Genomic DNA, 26844 nt, shown 5'->3' on the forward strand with positions numbered 1-26844 from the left:
CTTAGTTGCGGCTTGCCGGCTCCTTAGTTGTGGCATGCATTTGGGATCTAGTTCCCTGACCAGGGATCGAACCCAGGCCCCCTGCATTGGGAGCGTAGAGTCTTATGCACTGCGCCACCAGAGAAGTCCCTGAGGAAAAGATCTTTACATCTAAGAAGAGACACTCTGCTTCGACACAGTGTAACGAGGCCTATAAGCCACTTACACAGTCTTTGTTAATTTCCAAAATAATCAAAATGGGACATTTAGAAGATGTGATGGGATTATTTTCCACATTTCTTCCCTAACCTCTAATTCCTTTTTTATTTACTCGAAGATATCCCGTTTTTTCACATAATTTACGTTCACTTATTTCATTTTTGATTATTCCTTCTGCTGTTAGACCTATAATCTCTTTTTTACATTGAGTTAAATCCTACCTCACACCTGTCAGAATGGCTACCATCAAAAAGAACACAAATAACAAATGTTGGTGAGGATGCAGAGAAAAGGGAACCCTTGTACACTGTTGGTGGGAGTGTAAATTGCTGCAGCCACTTTGGAAAACTAAAAACAGAACTACCACATGACCCTGCAACCCATTCCTGGGTATATATCCGAAAAAAACAAAAACACTAATTTGAAAAGATACATGCACCCCAATGCTCAAAGCAGCATTATTTACAATTGCCAAGATACAGAAGCAACCTAAGTGTCAACTGAAAGGTGAATGGATAAAGAAGATATGGTATATATATATATAATGGAATAGTACTCGGCCATAAAAAAACACGAAATTTTACCATTTGCAACAATGTGGGTGGACTTAGAGGGTATCATGCTAACTGAAAGACGTCAGACAGAGAAAGACAAATACAGTATGATATCACTTTTATGTGGAATCTAAAAAATACAACAAATTAGTAAATACAGTAAAAAAGAAACAGACTCACAGATAGAACAAACTAGTGGTTACCAGTGGGGAAAGGGAAGCAGGGAGGGGCAAGATAGGGGTGGGGGATTAAGAGGTGTAAACTACTATGTATAAAATAAGCTACAAGGATATATTGTATAACACAAGGAATATACAATATTTTATAACAACTGTAAATGGAGTATAACCTTTAAAAATTGTGAATCACTATATTGTACACCTGTAACTTATATAATATTTTACATCAACTTTATATCAATTAAAAAAGAAGAGACAGTATCAAAAAAAGAGTTAAATCCATTAACTCTTCTACTTGCTACATATAATATTTTTAATCCCTGTCTTTTGGAAATATATCTCAATATTGAAAAAAAAAGCTAGTAAAGCTAGAGATGCAACTTATTTTAAAGCTAATTTCACTGACATAGTAACTCTGAAAATTTGGTTAGCAGACCAATGTCATCATGTATGTACTGACATAAGGTGTTTTGAATGAGGATGCATTCTTGAGGGTAAAATATTGAAAGCAAGAGTGCTTGATTTACATGTTGCTGTAATGGGGAATAGAACAGTTAGTCTTAATTAATACTAGCGTGGAACAGAATTGTTCTTACCAGTATAACTTACACATATACAATCCTCACAGCAAGGGTTTGTTTACTGGTGTTCTTTTCTAGAGGTGCTTAAATAAAAACGAAATCTGCAAATATATTAACTGATCACATAAGTTAAGTAAAATTTTAACTAGTGTTCAGTGATATAAACATTTAAACTACACAATTAGACACTGAGGTTAGATGGTCAAATAGAAAATTAAAATTAAAAGGGATTAAATACCCTCTTGCCCCATACCCTCTCAGACTAAACAGTTTTTGACAGGGGATAACTGTATTTATAAAAGTAACATCATTGACCCATGCATGTATTTTTATAATGTATACATGTGACACTTAAAATTCCCTACTACAATGATGCATCAATTTGAGATTTCAAATAACATCCTAATCCGTTTTCAGTTTTCCAATGTTCATGACAGCCAAATTTATTTACTACTTAGGACATGATCTCTTTATGATATACAGGTTATACATGATCATGCTTCAGTCATCTAAGAAGTCAGAAACCAAAACTAAAACCAAATCCTTCTTGGGCAAAATAATTTCTCACTGAGCACAATCCTTTAGTCTAGAACTCTGTGTGTATTTTTCAAAGAGAAGGCTCCTTTTGAATTTGTATAGCATACATTTATGGATTTATGAAAGAACTTCTACTAAACTTGGAATCAGTGGGTTTAGAAGAGTCACAAAATTGCCCGTCGTGTAATTTCTGAGGATAATTTACCATTACCACCCATACTATTTTTCAAAAAATAACTTTTGTTTCTCAAACTGTTGTACACAGAAAAATACAAACTCTTTACATTACAACTGAGAAATTTATTGATACTTCTTCATGAAGTAGTAAGCAGAATTAAAGTAAAGATGAAATATACAGCTTAAAACAGTTGAAATGGTCCTAAAATTTTTATGACAATTATACATTTATGGCCAAAATAAAAATGAACAGTTTTTAATGATTAAATCACTTTAAAAATTTTGCTCAATAATTTACCTGAAATTAAACAGATACAAGGATAACTGGGATAATGCCACTTTATCCTTCTCAAAAAAACTGTGATCCTAGTAAAACAGTGGTTGGGTTCTGCTCCCCATTCACAAAAGCTACCTCTCCATTCCATCACTTATAAACGTGTTAACAATCAGCCTTTACTGATTTGTAAGGATGCCAATTTTGGTTCCACTTAAAAATGTTTCCAGTAGGCAGTCAGAGATATATGACTTAGCTGGCCTTACTCAGAAGAGTCGAGGATCAGTCAGTATCTCAACGTATCGGTCATGGCTTTCTTCTCAGTGCTCACTGAGGTCAAATGTCCTCACATAATTATAAATGTTAAAAAGTAAAATTACATCTTAGCAGCCAAAAATTTATATATTTTTTATGTATTTACAGTATCGTACATATTTACATGACCACATCAAATAGTGAAATGTAGAAACAAGAGACCACCTACAGAGGCATTCATTTAATGCCCCAACATTATTTTCTTGTGCAAACTGAAACTTGCCTCAAACTTCTTATAAAGCTATAGACAGTCAACATTGCGAAGGCCACCATCCATGGTTAAAGAGCCAAACCTAAAACACAAAAGAAAAAAGGCAATCTCAAAAGATTCATTTATTTGGCCTCCAACATTTTAAAGAAGAATATAAAATACTTTTCAGAGGAATAAACTATTATTTTTAAAGAGTTAACCAACTATAATTTGCTCTATTTCTTACAGAAACACAGTGCCACTATCATAAATATGTGAAAAAATACAACTCAGTGGTTTGGGAAGACTTCTTAAGAGAAAATGGGGGAGTAATGTAATCTAGAAAGTGTTAGAAAGAGCTGGATAATTTCTTTTGGTGGGGTGGGATTTATAAGCAAAGATGTGGAGTTGAGAGTCAGGGACAGTAAGGAATGGAATCTTGCTAAAACAGAATGTTACTTGGAGGAACAGTGGAAAATAAAGTTGGGTGATTAGGCTGGGGACAGACTATTATATTCTTTTAATTCAAGTATGAATTTAGACTTGACTTTTTAGGTAACAGGAATTTAGAACTTTTTGAACCAAGGGAGTGGTATGATTAGATCAGTATTTGGGAATATTACTTTGGCTGTAAAACCCATTGACAGATGGGAAGAACTGGTTAGGGAAACAGGTAGTAGATTATTATCATGGCTCACAAGGTAGGGGGAAAGGAGATCTAAATGAGGTTGATGAGGGGGAACACAGAAACATTTGAAGGAAGATTACCAAACTTGATGAAAGGAAGTAAAGAAGAGTGAGTGTCTAAAATAATTTATGGGGACCTCCCTGGTGGCACAGTGGTTAAGAATCTGCCTGCCAACGCAGGGGTTTGATCCCGGTCTGGGAAGATCCCACACGCCGCAGAGCAACTAAGCCCATGTGCCACAACTACTGAGCCTGCGCTCTAAAGCCCACGAGCCGCAACTACAGAGTCCACATGCCTAGAGCCTGTGCTCTGCAACAAGAGAAGCCACGGCAATGAGAAGCCCGCGCACCGCAACGAAGAGTAGCCCCCACTCGCCGCAACTAGAGAAAGCCCATGCAGCAATGAAGACCCAATGCAGCCAAGAATAAATAAATAAAATAAATAAATTCATTAAAAAAATAAAATAAAATAATTTATGTTCATGGTAGGAGGAGAAAGGGGAAGAAGATGAGTAAATTACAGGGGAGACTGAGTTGGGAAGGATGACGTTAAGTGATTTTATTTTATTTTATTATTATTATTTTTTTTTTGCGGTACTCGGGCCTCTCACTGCTGTGGCCTCTCCCGTTGCGGAGCACAGGCTCCAGACGCGCAAGCTCAGCGGCCATGGCTCACGGGCCTAGCCGCTCCGCGGCATGTGGGATCTTCCCGGACCAGGGCACGAACCCGTGTCCCCTGCATCGGCAGGTGGACTCTCAACAACTGCGCCACCAGGGAAGCCCTTAAGTGATTTTAGATACAAAAAAATCTTAAGTGATAGATATCCATATGGAGACAGTGCACAAGACCTGGCTTCTATTACTAGTTTTGGCACAAATCCTTAAGTGGTCATTTAACATTTAAGTTATGATTCTGCCATGTCTGATTACCCATGTATTGTCAAGCCTGAAAATAAAACATGACTTATTGGACATGCTTTGGGAAGTAGGGATTTTATTCCACAAAACATGTGATTCAATATAAAATTTTGTTAAAACATATTTTAATAGTCTTTTCTACTTGCTAATCCTTTCAGAATAAATTTAGGATTTAGCTAAAGTTGTGAAGAAACTATAAACTGCATAAATTTATAAAAAGTTATAGGGCTTCCCTGGTGGCGCAGTGGTTGGGAGTCCGCCTGCCGATGCAGGGGACACAGGTTCGTGCCCCGGTCCGGGAAGATCCCACATGCTGCGGAGCGGCTGGGCCCCTGAGCCATGGCCGCTGAGCCTGCGTGTCCAGAGCCTGTGCTCCGCAATGGGAGAGGCCACAACAGTGAGAGGCTCACGTACCGCCAAAAAAAAAAAAAAAAAAAAAGTTATAAAGAGTTAGATAATTACTATGTAGATGCTATAAACCAACAGGAAACCAATAGGAAAAATACTTTAAAACCTAATAGGCAATTCACAGAAAAAAAAAATAAACCTATAAAAAGATGTTTGACATCACTATTAACCAAAGATATGCAAATTAAAACAAGATGTTGGTTTCTATTAAACAAATTGGCAAACATCTAAAAAACTGATAACATTCAGTGTTGACAATGGGACTGTAACAAGCCTTTTAGAGAACTAACAACGCCTATCAAAATTCAAATGTGCAGGGTCTTCCCTGGTGGCGCAGTGGTTAAGAATCCACCTGCCAATGCAGGGAACACGGGTTTGAGCCCTGGTCTTGGAAGATCCCACAGGCTGCAGAGCAACTAAGTCCGTGCGCCACGACTACTGAGCCTGCATGCCACAACTACTGAAGCCCACGTGCCTAGAGCCCGTGCTCCAAAAGAGAAGCCACCGCAATGAGAAGCCTGCGCACCGCAATGAAGAGTAGCCCCTACCCACTGAAACTAGAGAAAGCCCACGCACAGCAACAAAGACCCAATGCAGCCATAAATAAATAAATTTATATATATATAAAAAAATTTCAAATGTGCATACCCTTTGACCCAACAACTCCACATCTAGAAACATCAAGGAGTCAACCTTTCAAAAATTCTTACACAAGCACATGAAGGTATATATACAAGTATGTTCAGTGAAGCATGCTTTGTAATTGTGAAAAATCAGAAACAACTTAAATGCCCAACAAATAGGGATGCACCAAATAGATATGGTAGATCCATACACTAGGATATCAGGCAGCTGCTGAAAATGAGAAAAATAGAGCTATATATATGGATATGAAAAAGCACCCTTGATATACAGTCTTAAGTGAAAAAAGTAAGACTAAACCAGTATGAACAGAATGATTCAATTCTTATAAAACACACATGCACAACAAACTATTAATAGTGATCACTTCTGTGGGAGTGGGAAGGCGAGAAAGGGGAGGTGGGGTCTTTTATTTCAATTTTTACAATTATATATTGTTTAAACATTTTTTTTACCCATTCATTAAATTCATTTTAAAAAATCGATAATACTATAGAAGCTCCTGATAACTTTCTGCATGTAGCTCAAATATCATGTGATTTCCTGACATTTAACCTTTCCAAGCCTTATGAACATGTTTGGTCTTTTATTTGAGAGAACAGGGCTAGTGGGGAGATAGGAGGCTGGGTTCCAGCTCCAGTTCATCTTTTCAGGTATGAACGTCAACACCTGTGGAACATGGACAAAGACTATCTGCTGTGCCCTGGAATGCAAGGCTGGAATGCATGCTTAGTGAGGCCATGCAGCGTCAAAGTGCCCTTCAAGTGTACAAAACACCATATAAATGTGAAATCCTTGCGTTAATATCTTGCGGGTGAGAGGACCTGTGGAGAAGCACCTAAGGGCTGGAAAGAGAAGGCTTCTATTCATGAGCCAAATAGGACTTAACTTCTCTGAGGAACCCAGACAAGGAAACAGCCACCAAAGTGGCTTTATTGGCTCTGTACATTTTCCAACTCTCTTTCTCCTTGATCTGTTAGGATTCTGGAGATAAGCAGACGCTCAGCTCCTCAAAGAACTCCACGAACAGATGGCGCTCACGTGCAAGGAGGGGTTCAGGGGGCTCTGTGAGGTACCCAGCACTGATCAGAATGCTGGCATCTCCTAAGCAGCTCTGAATCCAGAATTGAAAATGGTAATTCTGATGAGGAAATGTTTTGAAAAATGTGCAAAAGAGTTTCGTTTTCACAGACTGACTCAACGAATTCTATTAACCAGTGCTTCTATAAAATGGAATCAATCACAGTTGACTTGTCTTTATCAAAACAACCCCAAACACATTAAAAGGCACCATGAAATTCACAAAACCTAAGGGTTCTGACTTAATATTCCTTTCCCACTGCTTAACCTATTGTTACAGGAAGACAGACAGATACAAGTATAGATGTATGTTTATGTACTCAATTGCGTATATAATCACAGGGCAGAATGATCTTTGTATTACTCACCTTTCTAAAATATGATTATTTTCAGCAAGTTCTTTAACTACCCCTTCCATTTCTTCCTTTAATTTCTTCATACTACATTCAAAATAAAGATAAAAGTACCTGTGCTCAAAAAAAGTATTCAAGTGTTTTACAGTTATATTTATAGTATGTCTAGTTCTCTAGATTGATCTGTCATTAAATAATATTAGCAAATGTATTCATAACAAATATAAAACATTTCAAAATAAAAGAGCAAGATCACAAAATGAAATAAAAACAAATGGAAACACTACAGTTACCAAATAATAAAGTTCTTACCCAAGAGTCATTTCTACTAATGTGTTAGAACATGGGTAAATTGCAGTCATGGTATGTTTGATTCCACTGGAGGCTGCAAACATTTTCTGTGGCAAAGTTTCTTGTAACTAAAACATCAAAAACAAACAAAAAAACCATATCAATCGCAGGACAGAATACTTACTACAGACCTTATATAAAATGTTACAGGTTTTAATAAGTCCTTTAAAGCTTTAAGTTTTAATTTCAAAACCATCAATGATATAATACTTAAAACTCTTTAAGAAAAACTTTGCTTATAGATGATTTAAAAAAATGGTCTATCAGATGTTTTTCACTGTAAAACATCTTAAAACTTGGCTCAAAATACATACCACAAGTGGGCAAGCAGAGCTGAATATAGGCATATTATACCCTATTTCTCTCTTCTCAATCATTATCAGATACAAACTTAGAAGAATTTTATTTTAATTTTTCCTAGTAGGAAAAAGCCTTTTTTTTCTAGATAATTTTGAGCTATACCTCATTAGTATAGTCTTGATACTTTGATACTTCTTCTTCAATATCAAAACACTGATTAGTTAGGGATAATAACTGTTTCCTAAGATGAAGCATCTTTCTGAAAACCAAAAAGAACCAATTAATAAGCAGTCTAATATTATTTTTACTTAAAATATATAATATACATTAAATTATATATTGTGCAGACAACCACTAATCACCCCCCAGAAAGTTTACTTACCTCATCCATTCTTCTGACTTATCCAAAAAAGCCTCGTACTTTTTAACACATTCATCTGTAAAGTGAGTCATAGCTTTTGTTGCATGATAATACAGTTTTTGCCTGTAATTTAGAAATAATCAGAGGCTTAAACCAATGTCACTGTTTCTATTTCCAATATTAAAGAATTTTCAAATATACGAAATTTATTTCCTGTAATGACTGTTGTGGGTTTAGAATATTTACGGTAGAAAGCCTAAGGTTTCTAAGACAGACATTATAGCAGCAAGAGGAGAAAAAGAAGGGTGATAGTGGAGAATGGTCAAAAACTATTTATCGAATGAGGTTAAGGTTAAGGAGGTGGTTAAGTCTGCCCTTGCCTATGTTCTCCATTATCTGCCCTTCTGCAATCAGAGCACAGGAGGCAGAAGAAGACTGCCCCCTTATTCTCCCGTCTCAGTAACCTCTCAACCAGGGGCCAGAGGAGTGGGCCTCAAATATGTGCACATACAGTAACAATTCTATAAAGCCAAGATTAAAATGCATTTTTATTATGATTAATTCCAACTTTAAGAAGAAACATAACCAAAAATAATTATTAAACATAATCTGGACACTTACTTATCAAATTTGTGGATTTGTTCTTCATTATAAGCTAGTCCTAAAAATAAGAATATGTATTACTCTTGTAAATGTAGAATCATAAAATCACATGCAATTTTTTTTTGAGATTATTACTTCATAAAGGCTAAGAGTTTAAAGCAGATGTCACAAACTTCTGACCCATGGGTAGATACTGCCCACAAATGCTTTTATTTGGTCTGTACAGTACTAATGTTAAAAAAAAAATTAACTGCCAACATTTAAAAATCAGGATATTTCTAATAAAGTCTATTTCTAGCTTCTCTTGAGGCCTAGGAACACTGGAAAAACAATCAGGTGAATCTGAGTAGTGGCTCTCCCCTTCACACGGGAGTGGGGGTCCTCCTCTCTAGTCCCCCTCAGTTTCCACGGGCCAATCTCATTCCTTTCCATTATGTGCATGGCCTCTAGAGGTTTCAGAGTTCTGATCCCTGATTTGAAATACTCAAAAGGTTGGTTTTAAGGATAATTTTTAATACATTCAACCTCTTCCCTGACAGAACCAAATCTCTGAAATAAATAACTTATGTAGTCACCCTTACACAAATACTAAATTAATTCAACTGAATTACAACTAGTAGGGCTGACTCAGATTAACAAATGGAAAATTTTACTTACTACGTTCTGCTTTGTCTTTTTTGAACTGATAGTAAATCTCTGTGATGCAATTTAACAGGACTTGTAGCTTTTCTACACTATTTAAGAAAGAAAAATCCACATAAATTAACTGAGTCAATGTGAAAAAGGACAGTTAATAATAAGAGCAGAAACTGCCAATGCAGTTATAACCTACTGTCTATCTTTTGGATGAGTGCCTTCTTGATGGGTCCATGTATCTGCCAGCAATCCACCTGGAGATAATTTGCTTTCAATATCCTGAAGACTGGTTTCTATTGTTCCCTGAGAACTGGAAAGCTAAATAAAACCAATGGTTTCAGATCCAGATTACCAAAAATCAGAAATAATCATCAAAATGCCAATGGAGCCTAAAGTTTGAATAACATTTCTTTTGTAGATTACTTCAGTTCAAAGTCAGAATAATTATTTTTATCTTGAAATGCAAGGACAGTTTCTTAGGTTATATTCCACCAAGAGTACTATATGATAATAAAACATGAGTACTAATATATTTTATAGGGCTTCCCTGGTGGCACAGTGGTTAAGAATCTGCCTGCCAATGCAGGGGACATGGGTTCATGCCCTGGTCTGGGAAGATCCCACATGCTGTGGAGCAACTAAGCCCGTGCGCCACAACTACTCAAGCCTGCGCTCTAGAGCCCACAAGCCATAACTACTGAGCCCACATGCCACAACTATTGACGCCCACGCACCTAGAGCCTGGGACCTGCAACAAGAGAAGCCACTGCAATGAGAAGCCCGTGCACTGCAGTGAAGAGTGGCCCCCACTTGCCGCAACTAAAGAAAGCCCGCACACACCAATGAAGACCCAACGCAGCCAAAAATAAATTAATTTTAAAAAATCTTATATAAAATATATTTTATAAAACATTGCTTACATCTAATATTCTTTTTAAAAAAACATAGAAAATACTTTTAATCATTCAATTAAGCTTGTTTCTTTATCTACAAAATATGTTAGTACTCTATCTCAAGAAAACCAGAGGAGATTAGCATAGTCCCAAGTACAAATGTAGATATGAAAAACTGTGCTCTTTGATTAGAGCTAAAAAGTACCACCTCTTAAAAACAAAAAATGAAACCTCATTTAAGATCCTGTTCATTTTAAGCTTAGTAAATTTATCACTTATCTACCACAGAACTGAGAGCATCTGTAAAAGTTTTAAAGAAAGGATAAAGATTGGACTTAAAGGATGAATATGTTTGAATATTTTAAGCGTCCTGATACATACTACTGTTTTTCAAATTAAGTGGGTTTTTTTGTTTTTTTGCGGTACGAGGGCCTCTCACTGTTGTGGCCTCTCTCATTGCGGAGCACAGGCTCCGGACGCGCAGGCTCAGCGGCCATGGCTCACGGGCCTAGCCGTTCTGTGGCATGTGGGATCTTCCCAGACCGGGGCACGAACCCGTGTCCCCTGCATCGGCAGGCGGACTCTCAACCACTGCACCACCAGGGAAGCCCTCAAATTAAGTTTTAAGTGGTGGTTTATGCTGCTACTAGCAACAAACAAGTGTGCCCTTTGCATTCTGCTCATGTTAGCATTGGCATTATATATAATTCTTAAAGCCTTGCTAATTTGAAAGACAAAATGGTATTTTACTGCTGTAATACGCAATTTCCTATTACTCTTGTGGTTGAACTTTTTTTTCCAGGAGTCTCACTTAGATCTATTCATTTTTAAATCATTTCTAAATGTTCTCTATTTACTGCAGATTTAATGTTTTCCTTATGCATTTGTATGAGCTATTTTCCTATATATAAAAAAACCCTTTATCTCATTTTCTCAATCTGTTTTTTTTTTTTCTTTTCTTTGTGGTACGCGGGCCTCTCACTGTTGTGGCCTCTCCTGTCGCAGAGCACAGGCTCCGGACGCGCAGGCTCAGCGGCCATGGCTCACGGGCCCAGCCACTCCATGGCATGTGGGATCTTCCTGGACCAGGGCACAAACCCGTGTCCCCTGCATTGGCAGGCGGACTCTCAACCACTGCGCCACCAGGGAAGCCCCTCTATTTGTTTTTTAACATTATTTTTTTTTAACATAAGAGATCTTGGGAATTCCCTGGCGGTCCAGTGGTTAGGACTCTGCACTTTCACTGCCGAGGGCACAGGTTCAATCCCTGGCTGGGGAACTCAGATCCTACAAGCCATGTGGTGTGGCCAAAAAGGAAAAAAAAAAAAAAGAAAAAACCAAACCAAAACATATAGAGATCTTAAATTCTTTCTTTTTTTAATATTTTTTTAAAATTTATTTTATTTATTTATTTTTGGCTGCATTGGATCTTTGTTGCTGCGTGTGGGCTTTCTCTAGTTGCGGCGAGCGGGGGCTAATCTTCGTTGCAGTATGTGGACTTCTTATTGTGGTGGAGCACGGGCTCTAGGCACATGGGCTTCAGTAGCTGTGGCACGCAGGCTCAGCAGTTGTGGCTGGCGGGCTCTAGAGCACAGGCTCAGTAGTTGTGTGCACGGGCTTAGCTGTTCCACAGCATGTGGGATCTCCTTGGACCAGGGCTCAAACCCGTGTCCCCTGCATTGGCAGATGGATTCTTAACCACTGTGTCACCAAGGAAGCCCCTTAAATTCTTATATAGTCAAATACATATCTTGCTTTTCATGCTTTATGTCTTCTTTAACATTAATGTTAAGAATGTGTTACCTTATACTTCTAAAATATGGAAAATATTTTATGGACAAAGTTATTTTTTACAGCATTACATAAAAGTGTGAGAAGTAGCAAGCAACCTGAAGGACCAACATTAAGGGGGTAATAAGTAAAACTATTAATAAATCAAATGGCTGCAATATCATGTCTATTTAAAAAGTAGTGTTCCTTAAGTTGGGAAAAGGCTGTTCTTTCTCTGGAGATAAAGCTTTAGGTACATCATGTTTCTAGGAAAGTTCTAGGAAAGTTCAGATATAATCTTGCCAGCAAAGGAACAGATTATGAGCTCATGATTGTCAAAATTTTGTAAATACTCACTCTCAACAGTTTGGTGTGTATGTCTGAAATTTCACCTAACTCTGCTGCTTCTAGGTTGATCTTCATTAACTTTTCATATCTGTATGAAAAACAAGTATAGAAAAATTAAATGAGCATAAAATTTTAAATAAGCATAGATTTTAAAAGATGTTTTATAAATTATATTTGAGTTTTTATTATCATAACTATTTAAGAATAGAATATTGAATGCAAAGCCTATAAGCAACAGATCCCAAGAAAACTTGATGTCCATAAAGAAGGAGTTTTATATACTTCTGCTCATAAATTTGCAGATTAAGAGATAAACTATAAAAGACAACTTTATTTCAGTCTTATGTCAGGATAATAGTCGAAATACTAGATTTCGGAAATAATGGAGGTCAAGAATATATACTAGTTTCACTTATTATACTTCCTGTGCAGTACAAATAGTATAGCCTAGGAACAAGGCAGTTTAAAATATCATTCTGTTTCAAAAGGCATTCTCAGGGGTAAGATTAATAAAGAAGAGTAAACTAAAAGTAATCTCCAAATTCTAAAAATACTACCCAAATAGGGTTCTAGAATACCTCTTCCTACTTCCTTTGATCACAGGTTTTATATTTTCCTATGCAGAGTCGTCTGCTTTGCAAGGTAAAAAAAATGAGATGTTTCTATTTCAGATTCCTTTTCCTTTTCAAAGGGAAGGAGAAAATGCCCACCAAAGAGATGGTACTCATTTCTTACTGAAATGACTGATTATTTTTGCCCTTATGAGGAATTGACTTAATCTAAGGTTGTCCCTTAATAGAAAGACTTGCAGAGCATGCTATATCATGCCAAGGATAACTAAACAAACTAAACAGAAATGGAAAATCGTTGACATTTTAACCACTATTAGTAAGGAAGTAGTCTACTTACACTTTCACAGTCTTTTCAATGTTTCTGATGCAGAAATCTAATGTGATCACAACTTCTGTCTTTTTGTGAACAGTTTCATTATAATCATCTTTAACTAATTCTCTAAAAAATAATAATATTCCCATTAGTTTATCTAAAGAATTATTTGTTTTCTCTTGTCTTTCACTAATTACACTGCTGTACTACTTTCTGTTCAGACAGACTTAATAGTCTTGATACATTATGAAAGCCAATTCACTTTTTACTACTGAAAGCATCTCTGTGACGCTTTATACCTATCCAGGGCACAAACCATTACCACTTATCAGATTAACAGTTTAGAAATCTAAGGCATTAAAATTATATTAAGGAATAAAACTAATCTATAATCACACAAATAAGCTGAATAGCATTACATTTTATACCACCAGAATTAATTTTTAATGCTCATAGTAGACTATCGTCTGACTTATACTTAAGCCCTGACACAGTATATAATTGAAGACCTGAATATCAAGGGCCAACAAACTAAGGCCTGATGCCTGTTTCTGCTAAGAAAGGTATGTACATTTTTTTTTTTTTTTAAATTTTATTTATTTTATTTTTGCTGTGTTGGGTCTTCGTTTCTGTGCGAGGGCTTTCTCTAGCTGTGGCAAGCGGGGGCCACTCTTCATCGCAGTGCGCGGGCCTCTCACCATCGTGGCCTCTCTTGTTGCGGAGCACAGGCTCCAGACGCGCAGGCTCAGTCATTGTGGCTCACGGGCCTAGTTGCTCCGTGGCATGTGGGATCCTCCCAGACCAGGGCTCGAACCCGTGTCCCCTGCATTAGCAGGCAGACTCTCAACCACTGCGCCACCCGGGAAGCCCGTGGTATGTACATTTTTAAAGGTTGTAAAAACAAAATGAAAACAGAATTTGCAGCCCACAAAGTCTAAAATATTTACTAACTAAAAAAGTTTGCCAACAGTGGTCTACGTGAAAAACTATTTTCTCATGACTTATTGAACTAAAAGCTAATAAGTAAAAGAAACAAAAGCTTTATGGAGCAGCGACTGGAGTAGATAGCAGCAGCAAGATAAAACAAGAGCTGTTAGCAACAATGCTATGAAAATAAATGGAGTCAACACTTAGGTTTTTCCAAAAACCATTTAGTAAAAACAAAAAGGCTTCTTAATGGAAAGAGAAAAGCACAGGCTTACAAACTGGATATGTGAACACATTAAAAAAATTATAAGCATAAATTTATGGATTTAACATAAAGGTGACAGGAAAAAAAAAGAGCCTTATACTTTTTTCTTCTTAGAAGCAGCAGCAGCAGAACAAGAATGAGGAAATGCTTCATATCTGTTTTTTCGAGAACAGAAGGACAGGTGTGAGGGGGGTAAACGTAAACTGTCACAAGAATTAAAGCCTAAGGGCACTGTTGAGTCCATTATTATGTGTGTATAAAACTGAAACACTTCAAATGATTTTGTATAGAACTAGAGGCACAATTCTTAAGAGACTATTCATCCTCCACTTCTATCAGATGGAAAGATGACATATCATATATTCATCCACAAAAGGTTTCTTAGGGTCACGGGGCCACGGCAGTGAAAGCACCGAGTGCTAACCACTGGACCACAAGGGAAATCCTATATTTTTCTAATTTTTTTTCTTAATTTTAAAATTCAGATACTATTTGTCCTGCCTCGTAAGGTTTTTGTAGTAATCAAATGAAAAAAAATAGCTGCTAAACGTTTTGTAAACTGTGAAACAAATGTATTATAATAAAAATCATGCACGTGACCCTACCTAGTCTGAAGAGGTAAAGCATCAATGATGGGATGATTACCAGTTATTTAATGAGGCCTATGCGAAGATCAATTTTCCAATTTCAATCCATTACTTACATCAACCATCGTATCCCCTTTCGCATTAATTCCTGATAAAGCAGCAAGGTACTGGCAATTCTACAGGCGTAACACACAACTCCTGTTACTGCCTAATGAAGAAATACAAAGTGTCAATATTTGGTGTTAACTGTGGTACAGGGTAAGAAAAACTTTCACATAAAAATTTTCAAGCTTTTGTGTTTTTATCATTAAAAACACAGTAAGCTACTAATTTCTAAAAGCTAAGGACAGATATAACTGCAATAAATATTTTATCCTTAACATAATAATGGTAAACATGCACTGTCTCAATGGAGAAAATTTTCCTATGAGTTCAAGAAAGGATACAAAGAAGAAAGAACACAAAAATTTGTCATGGGTAACAATCTAAATGAATAATTTCCTAAATTATATAGGTGTATATAAAGATACACTTTTTATTGCTTCCACTATTGATAAGATAATTTTAATTCAGATGTTTATATAGTCATTTAATTAAATACTAACCTTAGCCATGCTGGCATCCCCATCTAAATCATAACGTGGATGTACTTTAGGGAGGGGAACTGAAATATGAAATAATTAAAATCAGAAATAAAAAATTATGAATTATTTCATCCTTAATACATCAACCTCCAAATTAAACATTAACCTCTAAATTACCTCTAAATTAAATGTTAGTGGTAAAACTCTTTAATGTTCTTTTCCTGGTTAAAGAAAACCACTTGAGGAACTTCCCTGGTGATCCAGTGGTAAAGAATCCGCCTTCCAGTGCAGGGGACGTGGGTTCGATCCCTGGTCAGGGAACTAGGATTCCACATGCTGCAGGGCAACTAAGCCCACGCACCACAACTACTGAGCTCGCGCACCTCAACTAGAGAGTCCGCGTGCTGCAACTAAGATCCGACGCAGCCAAAAATAAATTAAGAAAAAAAAAAGAAAACCACTTGAATAAAATGCTCATTCCTTAACAAACTTCCTGCACTATTTCTAAGGAGTTTCATTTCTTTTTCTTAAATATATTCCAACATAACAAGCTCAATGCTTTTCTTTAAATCTAAATCAAATCCCAAGATCTAAACAGAAATATAAAAATCCAGGTAATTTTTTTTCACCACTAGAATTAATAATCTAAAAGATTCCAAAATGCAGATCTAATTTTTCTTAAACTTCAAAGCCTGGAAAAGCATCCTATTCGCCCTGGAAACAATAAATATTTACTGAGATTTATGATACAAAAGGTTATTTTGAGTGTTAATAAAATACTAAAAGCAGAGAGCTACAGGAAAACATATATGACAAACTATTTTACCATTTTATAAACAAAATAACGTTAAATTTTGTTGCACACGGGGTTTTAAATTTTACTAATTAACTTACAAAATTTTAGTATTTATAAAATGTCATCATCAGTCGACTTTATGAAGATGACAATCATTTTTATAGTGTTTTTTTTTTTCTTTTGGCCGTGCCTCATGGCTTGTGGGATCTTAGTTCCCTGATCAGGGATTGAACCTGGGCCCTCAGCAGTGAGAGTGTGGAATCCTTCCCACTGTAACCGCCAGGGAATTCTCAGGGTCCTTTTTTTTTAATGGCTACTAAGAACAATACGAAAAATCCCAACTTACTTTTTTCATATATCAATCCTATTGTACTCAGAGGTTCCCGGCTTACTACAAAGATGGGATTTTCCTCAGCAGTTTTAGGGAAATGTTGTGCCAGTCTTCCAGGTTCTAGAACTAAACGTCGTCCTTCATATATAAGTTCTTGATTTGAAGAAATAATTTTGGTTTGTTTATACACCAGTTCATGAAATACAGTAGCACTGTGTGAGAAAAATCCAAAAGGACAACATAATTGGGATAAAAAAAGAGGTAAAAAAATTTTTTTAATGAGGGCCACACATCTATTTCTCAGTGATACTTTAGATCATGACCAGTCCACAGAAATGCTGCTTTGTTGATGCAGATACTATAAAGTCTATTAAATTGAAAATTCCACATAATCTGCCTATACAGCAATCAATTCTAAAATATTTTTATGTTTGATACCTATATTGGATATGTGCAATACACAGGAGTTTTAATATTTAATAATAGGGAGCCAATATAGCAGAGAGTTTAAGGGCACAGACTCTGGAATCAGAACAGCTGGATTCAAATTCCAGTTCTTCCACTTACCACTTACTTGTTGTATTACCTTCAGTTACTTAACTCCTCTGTGCTGAGGTTCTTCATCTATAAAATGGGAATAACAGTCTCCACCTCACATAATTGTTTTGAGGACTAAATGATTTAAATATATAAAGAACTGAGAACAGTACTTGAGAACAAACATGACTATGTAATGTTTGTTAAATGAATTAATAAAATCAGGCATTTTCAAAATGATGTTTTGGGGAAAAAGGTAGATTCTCCCTAAACAGATTCATGAAATCAAATAAATGTTCCAGCAGCAATGTTGTGATTCCAAACAAAAAAAAAGCCACTTTCAAAAAGCCTCTGCTGTGATTTTTGGCTCAGGCTTGGGTGGACTTTTTTATGTTCATGCACACTCTTAAGATGAAATAGTGGCCAACACCTAACTAAGGTACATATCTATTCAGGCTATTAAGCACCAAAATAAAGATGAATAATATATTTTAACCTAACGTTACATGAATATTATTTTATTCATTTATTTACATTACATTTAATGTTTATAATATTGTTAGATATAGATTAGACAAAAATGTCTAAAATATTATTCCATCTAATTGATTTTATTCCTTAATAAATTATCAGTGAAAGTCTCTTTTTGAGTTTTATGAGGCATCAAAACTGCTGAGTCTTGTCAAACAGCAATTAAGGCATATAGAAAGGGTGTAATGTTTTTTTCTCTTTCATTTTAAAAAACATTTTTTTTGAGATCTTTGTAGATTCATGTGCAGTTGAAAGACATTATATGGAGAGACACTATATACCTTTTACTCAGTTTCCCCCAATGGTAACATCTTGCATAAGTATAGTACAATATTACAGTCAGGATCTTGACACTGGTATAATCCACCTATCTTATTCAGATTTCCCTAGTTCCACATGTAAGGATGTGAGTGATTTAGTTATGTAGTTTTATCACTGTTGCAGTTGTTCAGTCAGGGACGAAAATGAGTCCAACACACGAGATGTATGCGTTAAAGCACAGTGGTAGAGGGTTGTTGCTCGCTCAGGCAAAACAGCAAAGCCCTCAGTCCACTAAGGCGTATTTATTTAAGTTTTATCTAATACAAAAAGGTTCTTTCTAGCACAGGCTGTGTCGTCCTTGAACATCTAAGCAATGTACCTCCTTATTTTCTTATGTTCCCAATTATACCAAGGACATGCGTGGATCAGTGCCCAGAGCAATCAGTACTGCTTGCAGTCCTGAAACATTCTCCCGCACCCAGCTTGTTAGGTGAGCTGACTCTTGGGTCACGTCTTTTCCCATGTCCTCAGTTACCCTGCTACAATCACATGGGTAGATTTTTATCACATGGGTGTAATGTGCTTTTTTAAGATAAAACAAATGGTTATTTCCCTAGTACTCAATAAGGGCTTTATGCCACATATGCAAATAATAACTACACTAACTATCTTTAAGACTTACACTTTAATATTTCTTAAGTGACAGGACAATATTCTTAATAAAACCTGGCCCATTTAGTAGTAAATGCTATTTGTAGTTATGTGATTATGTAATTTGAGAGAAAGCACAGAAAGGAAAATAGTCCTGTAAAACTTGCAATGTAAGAACAAGCTCATTTACCTGTAAATTTTAGAAAATTAGAAAACTAATCCTTTTACTCCAAAGATAACTGAAAAGGAATTTATTCAGCACTCAAATGTTTTCTAAGCAGAAAGTGGGTACCTCTGGTGAAGCTGGGGCATCTTTTCTACTTCCTCTCCTGATTTATGAAGATACGTAATTATTATATAACAAGACATTACAGTACAGGAAAAAATATAAAGAGGTACTTACGTATTATAGCTATGAATATAAATTTTATGAGCTGTCATTTGTTGTAGCGAAAAAACATGAATTATCATCCGGTGAAGTATATCACTTGTCTCTGCAAAAAACTGGTCAAAACCCCAACACTTTTCCTGATCTGCCTCAAGGATGTTTGCAAGAACAGGGGTAAGTAGAACTTGAAGACCCCTAAAATAGTATTGAAAAAAGTTACATGAAGAGTGAGTGTGTTATATTTTGTCTAGGTACAAAATCATAATATTTACCAACAAATCAAAGGAACTATTATTAGATTAGATTTAAAATTGTAAAAAATCTGCCAACTTTTCAGAAAGCCAGGTAACCTCGATTTAATATTGCCTGTCAATGAACCAGGGGTTATGGTATTTTTATGTTAGCTTTTACAGATTATTTTCTTTGATTCTCTCCTTCCCAAGTTTCCTCACTTTTCCAAACATATTCTAACATTGTATATACATGCTATCCAGCTGAGATAAGTTGATTGGAACCCTGTGGTCATGAGGATAAGATAATGGTTTAATTTCAGGGTCATTAATGTCCTTTTTTTTTTTTTTTTTTTTTGGCTGTATGTGGGCCTCTCACTGTTGTGGCCTCTCCCCTTGTGGAGCACAGGCTCCGGACGCCAGGCTCAGCGGCCATGGCCCACGGGCCCAGCCGCTCCACAGCATGTGGGATCTTCCCGAACCGGGGCACGAACCCGTGTCCCCTGCATCGGCAGGCGGACTCTCAACCACTGCGCCACCAGGGAAGCCCTAATGTCCTTTTAATACATCACTCCAATACGTAATTTTTTATGTTGAATTCATATGCCTTTTGTAGTACACTTCTTTAGGAAGGAAAATTACTATAATCATTTAGCAATCAATGAATGCCAATTCAACTAGGAATAATCTTTGACTAATAAACTTAAACATTAAAAAAAAAAAGAATGGAAGGACCTTTATTCTTTCTCATGCTTTCAATGAATTTTAAAATATGCTTAAATAGACTCAATTATGGAATTTCAAGTAGTCTTCAAAATATATTCTTGACTACACGACAGACACTGGAATAATTCCTTGCCTGTTAACAGTTTTTTTTGTGTGTGTGTGGTATGCGGGCCTCTCACTGTTGTGGCCTCTCGTGTTGCGGAGCACAGGCTCCAGACGCGCAGGTTCAGCAGCCGTGGCTCACGGGCTCAGCCGCTCCGCAGCGTGTGGGATCTTCCCAGACCGGGGCACGAACCCGTGTCCCCTGCATCGGCAGGCGGACTCTCAACCACTGCGCCACCAGGGAAGCCCTATTGAGTTTTTAAGGTATGCGGTGGACATTAAAATTTTCGCCTAACAAGTATCTGTTCTCGCTCATTTTGTAAGAGAATCCACACCTCTCTGCTCTCTAATTCTACTCCCTGTGCATAGATGGGCATGACAGCCAGGTTTGGTGATTATGATTAGTCAGAAGTGGCCAGGTGGTAGCATGTAAGTTGTTAAATAAGAATCAACCCAGAAATCTTTGCTAAACTATCGGGAAAGAAAGTCTGTCTTTCCACTGAGCTTCCAAAGCTGTGAGAATGTGAATCTGGGAATGCCAGCAGCCATCTTGTGGCTGCCAGGAAAGAGCCTGGCTGAAAGTAAATAGAAATCAGAGAAAAGCAGAACTGAATGATTTGAAGAGACCAAGTCCTGATGACAGTCTGAATCTGAGGATTCCACTGGGCTCTGAGTTACATACACGTGTGAACTTTGAATTATAATGTCAATCTATTTTTCACTTAAATCTTGTTTCACTTAAACGAACTGAGTTAGGTTTTTCTCATTGGCTACCCAGTCTTGACTAATTAATACATATAAGAAAGAGAATGGTTATCTTTTTTCTGTGGTTGTTAGATTTTTGGTAGTTGTTTTTATTGCTGATTGGTAGTACTTAAAGTCCTTACTATTAAAAAAAATCATATAATATACTTTCTGATACCTGAGCAATTTTTATCAAAAAATTTATAACTTGGTGTGCTAAAGAATAATTAGATAAATAAGGCCTGTTACCCTCCTGAAATATGCAATATAGTGTTCAGATTGTCAAATTATTGAGTCTGAGTGTCAGCAATATAGTTATTAAACAGCAGGTGCTCATTTCCTGACCCCTTTAAATGTTATCAGTTTTGCCTGAGATCTCCAAAATGAGTATTTTCCAAATCAAAATTTAACACAGATCACTATTATAATATTAAATTTCTGCTCTCCAATAGAGTGACCTTTTCCTGGTAATTCTACCTGCATGACGCAATTTTATTTTGGAGACTTTTCTTTTCTTTTTTTTTTTTTTTTTGTGGTACGTGGGCCTCTCACTGTTGTGGCCTCTCCCGCTGCGGAGCACAGGCTCCGGACATGCAGGCTCAGTGGCCATGGCTCACGGGCCCAGCCGCTCCGTGGCATGTGGGATCCTCCCGGACAGGGGCACGAACCCGTGTCCCCTGCATCGGCAGGCGGACTCTCAACCACTGTGCCACCAGGGAAGCCCCTCTTTTTTATTTTATTTTATTTTATTTATTTATTTTTGGCTGCATTCGGTCTTCTTTGCTGCGCGCAGGCTTTCTCTAGTCATGGCAAGCGGGGGTACTCTTTGTTGCAGCTGTGTGGGCTTCTCATTGCAGTGGCTTTGCTTGTTGTGGAGCACAGGGTCTAGGCATTTGGGCTTCAGTAGTTGTGACTCGTGGGCTTTAGAGCACAGGCTCAGTAGTTGAGGCGCATGGGCTTAGTTGTTCCATGGCATGTGGGATCTTCCAGGACCAGGGCTCGAACCCGTGTCCCCTACACTGGCAGGCAGATCCTTTTTTTTTTTTTTTTTTTTTGTGGTATGCAGGCCTCTCACTGTTGTGGCCTCTCCTGTTGCGGAGCACAGGCTCCGGACACACCGGCTCAGCGGCCAGGGCTCATGGTCCCAGCCGCTCCGCAGCATGTGGGATCTTCCCGGACTGGGGCACAAACCCATGTCCCTTGCATCGGAAGGCAGACTCTCAACCACTGCGCCACCAGGGAAGCCCCAGGCAGATTCTTAACCACAGCGCCACCAGGGAAGCCCTGGAGACTTTTCTTTAAGTAACTCACAAAAATGAAACTGTCAGGGTAGTGGTTTTCAAAAATGATTTCAGCACTGGAACTACTGGTTTAAATGAGTTTTCACAGAAATATATAAAATGATAGGACATATTTTATTAGCTTCTGATATATATATAGTTTAAATAAATATTTTGAATAAATATATTTATTTACATATATGTTGAAAGTAATACAAAGAGCATCCACAGATTACAAAAGGCATTAAGCCAGTAAATCATAACCTATGTGTGTTCACTTGTGGATTATACAATTCCTACACTCAGGAAAAACAGAAGTTAATTCAGTAATTACAAATTCTAAATATTGATGAGTGTCTTGGCTTTATTTCTAGAGTAAAATCTCATAATTTACTCTCAAATTAACACAACTTTGTAAATCAAATATACTTCAAAAAAAAAGATATAGCAACAGAAAAAACAAATTTACTCTCTACTTTTAATTTCTTTTACCGTAAATCTCTCTTTGTGATAACGGGATTCATATACAATTTGAGTTCTGGCTGCCATAAGTAAGACCTATATGAACATCTGAAATGCTGGAAAAAGTAGTAGAAAACTGTTAATTTCTTTCTTTTTTTAAAATTTAATTAATTAATTAATTAATTTATGGCTGCGTTGGGTCTTTGTTGCTGTGTGCAGGCTTTCTCTAACTGCGGCTAGTGGGGGCTACTCTTCGTTGCAGTGCATGGGCTTCTCATTGCGGTGGCTTCTCTTGTTGTGGAGCATGGGCTGGCTCTAGGTGCACGGGTTTCAGTAGTTGTGGCGCATGGGCTTAGTTGTTCCGCAGCATGTGGATCTTCCCAGACCAGGGCTCAAACCCGTGTCCCCTGCATTGGCAGGTGGATTCTTTTTTTTTTTTTTTTTGGCAGGTGGATTCTTAACCACTGCGCCACTAGGGAAGTCCCGAAAACTGTTATTTCTCACCTTTTGAACGATATGATTACTTTTTGAAAATGAGGGTAATATTAAACTTCTTGAGTGTTTGTTTTTTAGAACTCTGGTTATTCCTATCTGTGCCACTATTTGTGCTATGTCATTATGAAGGTCAGCACAAGAGATACCAAGGTCCTTAGCAGTATCCCCACATAGCACACAATTCCAAGACCAGTGATTAGCAATCTCAAAAATGTATGTACGGGCTTTCCTGGTGGCGCAGTGGTTGAGAGTCCGCCTGATGATGCAGGGGACACGGGTTCGTGCCCCAGTCCGGGAAGATCCCACATGCCGCGGAGCGGCTAGGCCCGTGAGCCATGGCCGCTGAGCCTGCGCTCCGCAACGGGAGAGGCCACAACAGTGAGAGGCCCGCATACCACAAAAAAAAAAAAAAAAAAAAAAAAAGTATGTATGCTCTATGTCCTAAAAGAGATCTGGCAAAATTATTTACATAGACCCAAATCAATCTTTATATTGCCAAGATGAAAATCACGAATCAAGGCATATGGTTTAATAACATCTACTGAAACATTAAACAAAACAAAACAAAACTACACTTAAGTATTTGTGACTTTAGTCAACAAAGATTCCAAACACCAAAGTGCAAAAGAGAACTGGGTACACTATACTTACCGAGAAAGACTACAAGAAACAGGCATGTCTCCACTCCAGTCAATTGGTCCATTTTCTGCTTTCTGTACCCCCGATATTGCACCAGAAGGCTTTCCAGTAATTATTTTATACCTTGGGGGGAATAAAAACAGATTAAAATAAGTAGTTTGTTACTGCATAGCCTATCAATGGGCTTTGCAAAAATATTTCCTCAGTTGCACCTACAATTATCTACTAGACGAAACTTTGTGATTGATGTTCACAGGATCCATAAAACAATCAAAATACTTTGAATCTGACTGACTGAAGTAGAATAGTGGCTGTACGATTATTTTACTTATGCCATAATTAATTTTCATTTGGGCTCTCAGAGTGCCATAAAACAGCATCTTGATGTTCACAACAAAAATATTAATTTTTCCATCTGAAAAAATTGAGCAAACACAAAAAAAGTTATGTTACAGAATGTCTCTAGACCATAAAAAAAAGTATCTAATCCCTCTTACCCATATTATCCAAAGGCACAGTCAACTGGACCATGAAATTACTGGAGAATGAACAATAGCTTTCTTAAAAAAAAAAAAAAAAGATAAAACTACACATAGCACAGTAACAGAAAAATTTTGCATATTAAAAACATATATACACATATAGGAAATAGATGTGTGTACCAAAATTAAAAGTCAAACTTAATCTGCTTCTCGAGGAAGGTGACAAAAATAAAGATGACTTAAAGAAAGAGATGGATGGGGAAGCTAAAGAATACTAATAATGATGGAGGCAAGGCAGCCTTTCAGGTGTCAGCACTTTCCAAAACAAAACCTTAAAGTAGGAGAGGAAAACGAGGTTCATGCCTTCCAGATGAAAATGTAAATCATAACACAGCAGAATCTTATATAAGTTTATAAATATTGTTTCTGGCATAATTTTTTGGGTTTGTTTAATGTCTACATAAATGTGCTCTGAGCAAATTAATATATTCTTTAAAACAGTAGAAAAATCCAGTATAACTGATTTGGACCGCTTGCTGCTTCTTCAGTAGAGGCAGCCAGGATTTCTGCCTTAAGAGATTTTTCAGAGAAGAAGGAAATTAATGTGAAAAATAAGTTGCATTCACGTGAGAACCATCTGATTGTGGAGAAATAAGCAGAGATATGTGAGATTAATGCAAGAAAAGAGAAGTGAATAGAATGAATGGCAGAATTCTTAATTAAGGTAACGTTTATAAATTCTTGAAAAAACTTAACTAATTTTGTTAAGATCCATATACAAATACATTTATTAACATGTAAATGAGATGCTGAGGGATCAACACGGCTATAATGTGAGATGAATACATCACTCAATAGTAAAGTAAAACAGTCATTTATTACTTCTTTAAGCGCTTCTGAACATTCATTAGCATCAGTATTCATAAACAGTTGAGTTTCTGTGCAAATAAAGAAAAAAATTCTTCTAATGGTATTATCTGCCCACATGGTGGTCAGATAAAATCATCAGGTATTCCTAGTTGCTTATAAGTCATGTTTCCTTTATTAGGGAGCATCACACTTTTATTTAATCCATTTTTAGGGCAGCAAGACATGCTGATTGATACTGCTTTAAAACACCTATGACAATAAAAACATGATTAACTGTTGGATACACTTTATGTTTAATGAGGAAAAACAGAAACTGACTCTTAGCCTTCATTAATGAAGAGATTTTATAAAAAGGACACTGCTGTAAAGCAGTCTCAAGATGATGCTATACCAAAATCATCAGTACAGTAATGGATAACTTCTTCCCATGAATTTGTACACTCTCCTTGCTGGAAAACATTTAGATACCCAGGTTTTAGCAAAAGTCATCGTTACCAGGTGAACTGGTTTACTTCCGCAAACAAACAAAAGAGAAAATATGCTCCTCCTAATTTTCTGAGATTAGATAAAAGATTGTATTTTTACAGTTGTGATTATTGCTTTATCATGTTTGCTTATAAAGGGCAGGGTCGAACATATAAAGTTCTGAGAGAAATGTTAAGATCTAAAAGAATGGTTGAACATGTTAGGCTGTCAAGTGAGTTACTTCACTAAACCAAACAATCATAACCTCATAGTTTTATGTGTACATAGGTTGGCAGTTTCTCATGAGGCAAGGTCATTCACTAATTTCTTTTAAAATAAAAAGAAGTGTGGCCAATGTATGGATGAATTTTATAATAGATTTCACATCTAAAAATCCATCCCTCTTTCCTTGCATTATTTGGTTTACAGTAGTGACTTTGTACACAGTAATTATTTCCTAATAATTATGTCAGTACATAAATGTATAAGGTACTAGTAAAATGCCATCAGGCTTTGGACTGAAACTGCAACACGAAAAAAATGTAATATTACATTAAACGTTATTTTTGAAATGGTTAAAGAAATCAGGTCAGTTCAGGGTAAGAACCGTTATTTCTTTTTGATCCAGTAATGGTTCTAGTACTCCACAGAAGTTCTATTTTTTTTTTTTTTGGTTACATGGAGGAAAAAGCCTGATAAGGACACAGAAAACTAAATATACAGTGCGTTGAAATAAACTCCAGAAAGCAGTATATTTTTAATATGGATCAAAGACTGGATGCCATTTATGCTTTGTACATAAGATAGTTAAACATGGTATGAAACAGTATGCCTATACACTTTGATAAGGCTGCATTCTTATTTAAAAAAAAACAAAAACCAAATAGCTTAAAATATCAGAAATGATGGTTAGATCAATTTTCAGTTGTACCCCTCTAACATGATGAAACAAAATAAGATAGAGATACATTTAAAAAATTATTTCTAATTTTAGATGGAGAAACCACTTACATCACTTCCTTATTCCTACGTGGCCCTTCAAACGGTCTAAATGGCAGTGATCCAGTAGCTGCATGGTAAAATGTTACCCCAATGCTCCAAAGATCAACAGTCGCTCCATATTTCTTCTGATGATCTTTTCTCAGCACTGCTCTCTCATACATATCAGGATGCTTTAAAAAGAAAAGAAAAGGCTACTAACTTGTGTTCTATGATAATACATTACACAAAAATAGGTATTCAATAATGCCT

General features: G+C 36.7%; 1 protein-coding gene across 3 annotated transcripts in view; it reads right to left on the bottom strand.

The window, feature by feature from the left end:
- Positions 1 to 2398: 2398 nt before the first annotated feature.
- The window catches only part of TBK1 (TANK binding kinase 1), a 41825-nt gene continuing 17379 nt past the window's right edge, over positions 2399 to 26844 (bottom strand). For all 3 annotated transcript variants that reach the window (XM_081247979.1, XM_081247978.1, XM_081247980.1), the window contains 16 exons: positions 26605 to 26765; positions 23789 to 23899; positions 19114 to 19293; positions 16746 to 16942; positions 15625 to 15683; positions 15136 to 15227; positions 13265 to 13366; positions 12365 to 12443; positions 9541 to 9662; positions 9366 to 9442; positions 8727 to 8766; positions 8127 to 8228; positions 7907 to 8003; positions 7406 to 7512; positions 7109 to 7180; positions 2399 to 3108 (listed from right to left, as the gene is read on the bottom strand). In XM_081247979.1, coding sequence (XP_081104105.1) covers positions 3057 to 3108; positions 7109 to 7180; positions 7406 to 7512; positions 7907 to 8003; positions 8127 to 8228; positions 8727 to 8766; positions 9366 to 9442; positions 9541 to 9662; positions 12365 to 12443; positions 13265 to 13366; positions 15136 to 15227; positions 15625 to 15683; positions 16746 to 16942; positions 19114 to 19293; positions 23789 to 23899; positions 26605 to 26765 — 1650 coding nt within the window. In that variant the 3' untranslated portion in view covers positions 2399 to 3056. The remainder of the gene's footprint in view (positions 3109 to 7108; positions 7181 to 7405; positions 7513 to 7906; positions 8004 to 8126; positions 8229 to 8726; positions 8767 to 9365; positions 9443 to 9540; positions 9663 to 12364; positions 12444 to 13264; positions 13367 to 15135; positions 15228 to 15624; positions 15684 to 16745; positions 16943 to 19113; positions 19294 to 23788; positions 23900 to 26604; positions 26766 to 26844) is intronic.

Source organism: Mesoplodon bidens (genome assembly GCF_964165515.1).
Source record: "Mesoplodon bidens genome assembly, chromosome: 11".
Classification (NCBI taxonomy): Eukaryota; Metazoa; Chordata; class Mammalia; order Artiodactyla; family Ziphiidae; genus Mesoplodon; species Mesoplodon bidens.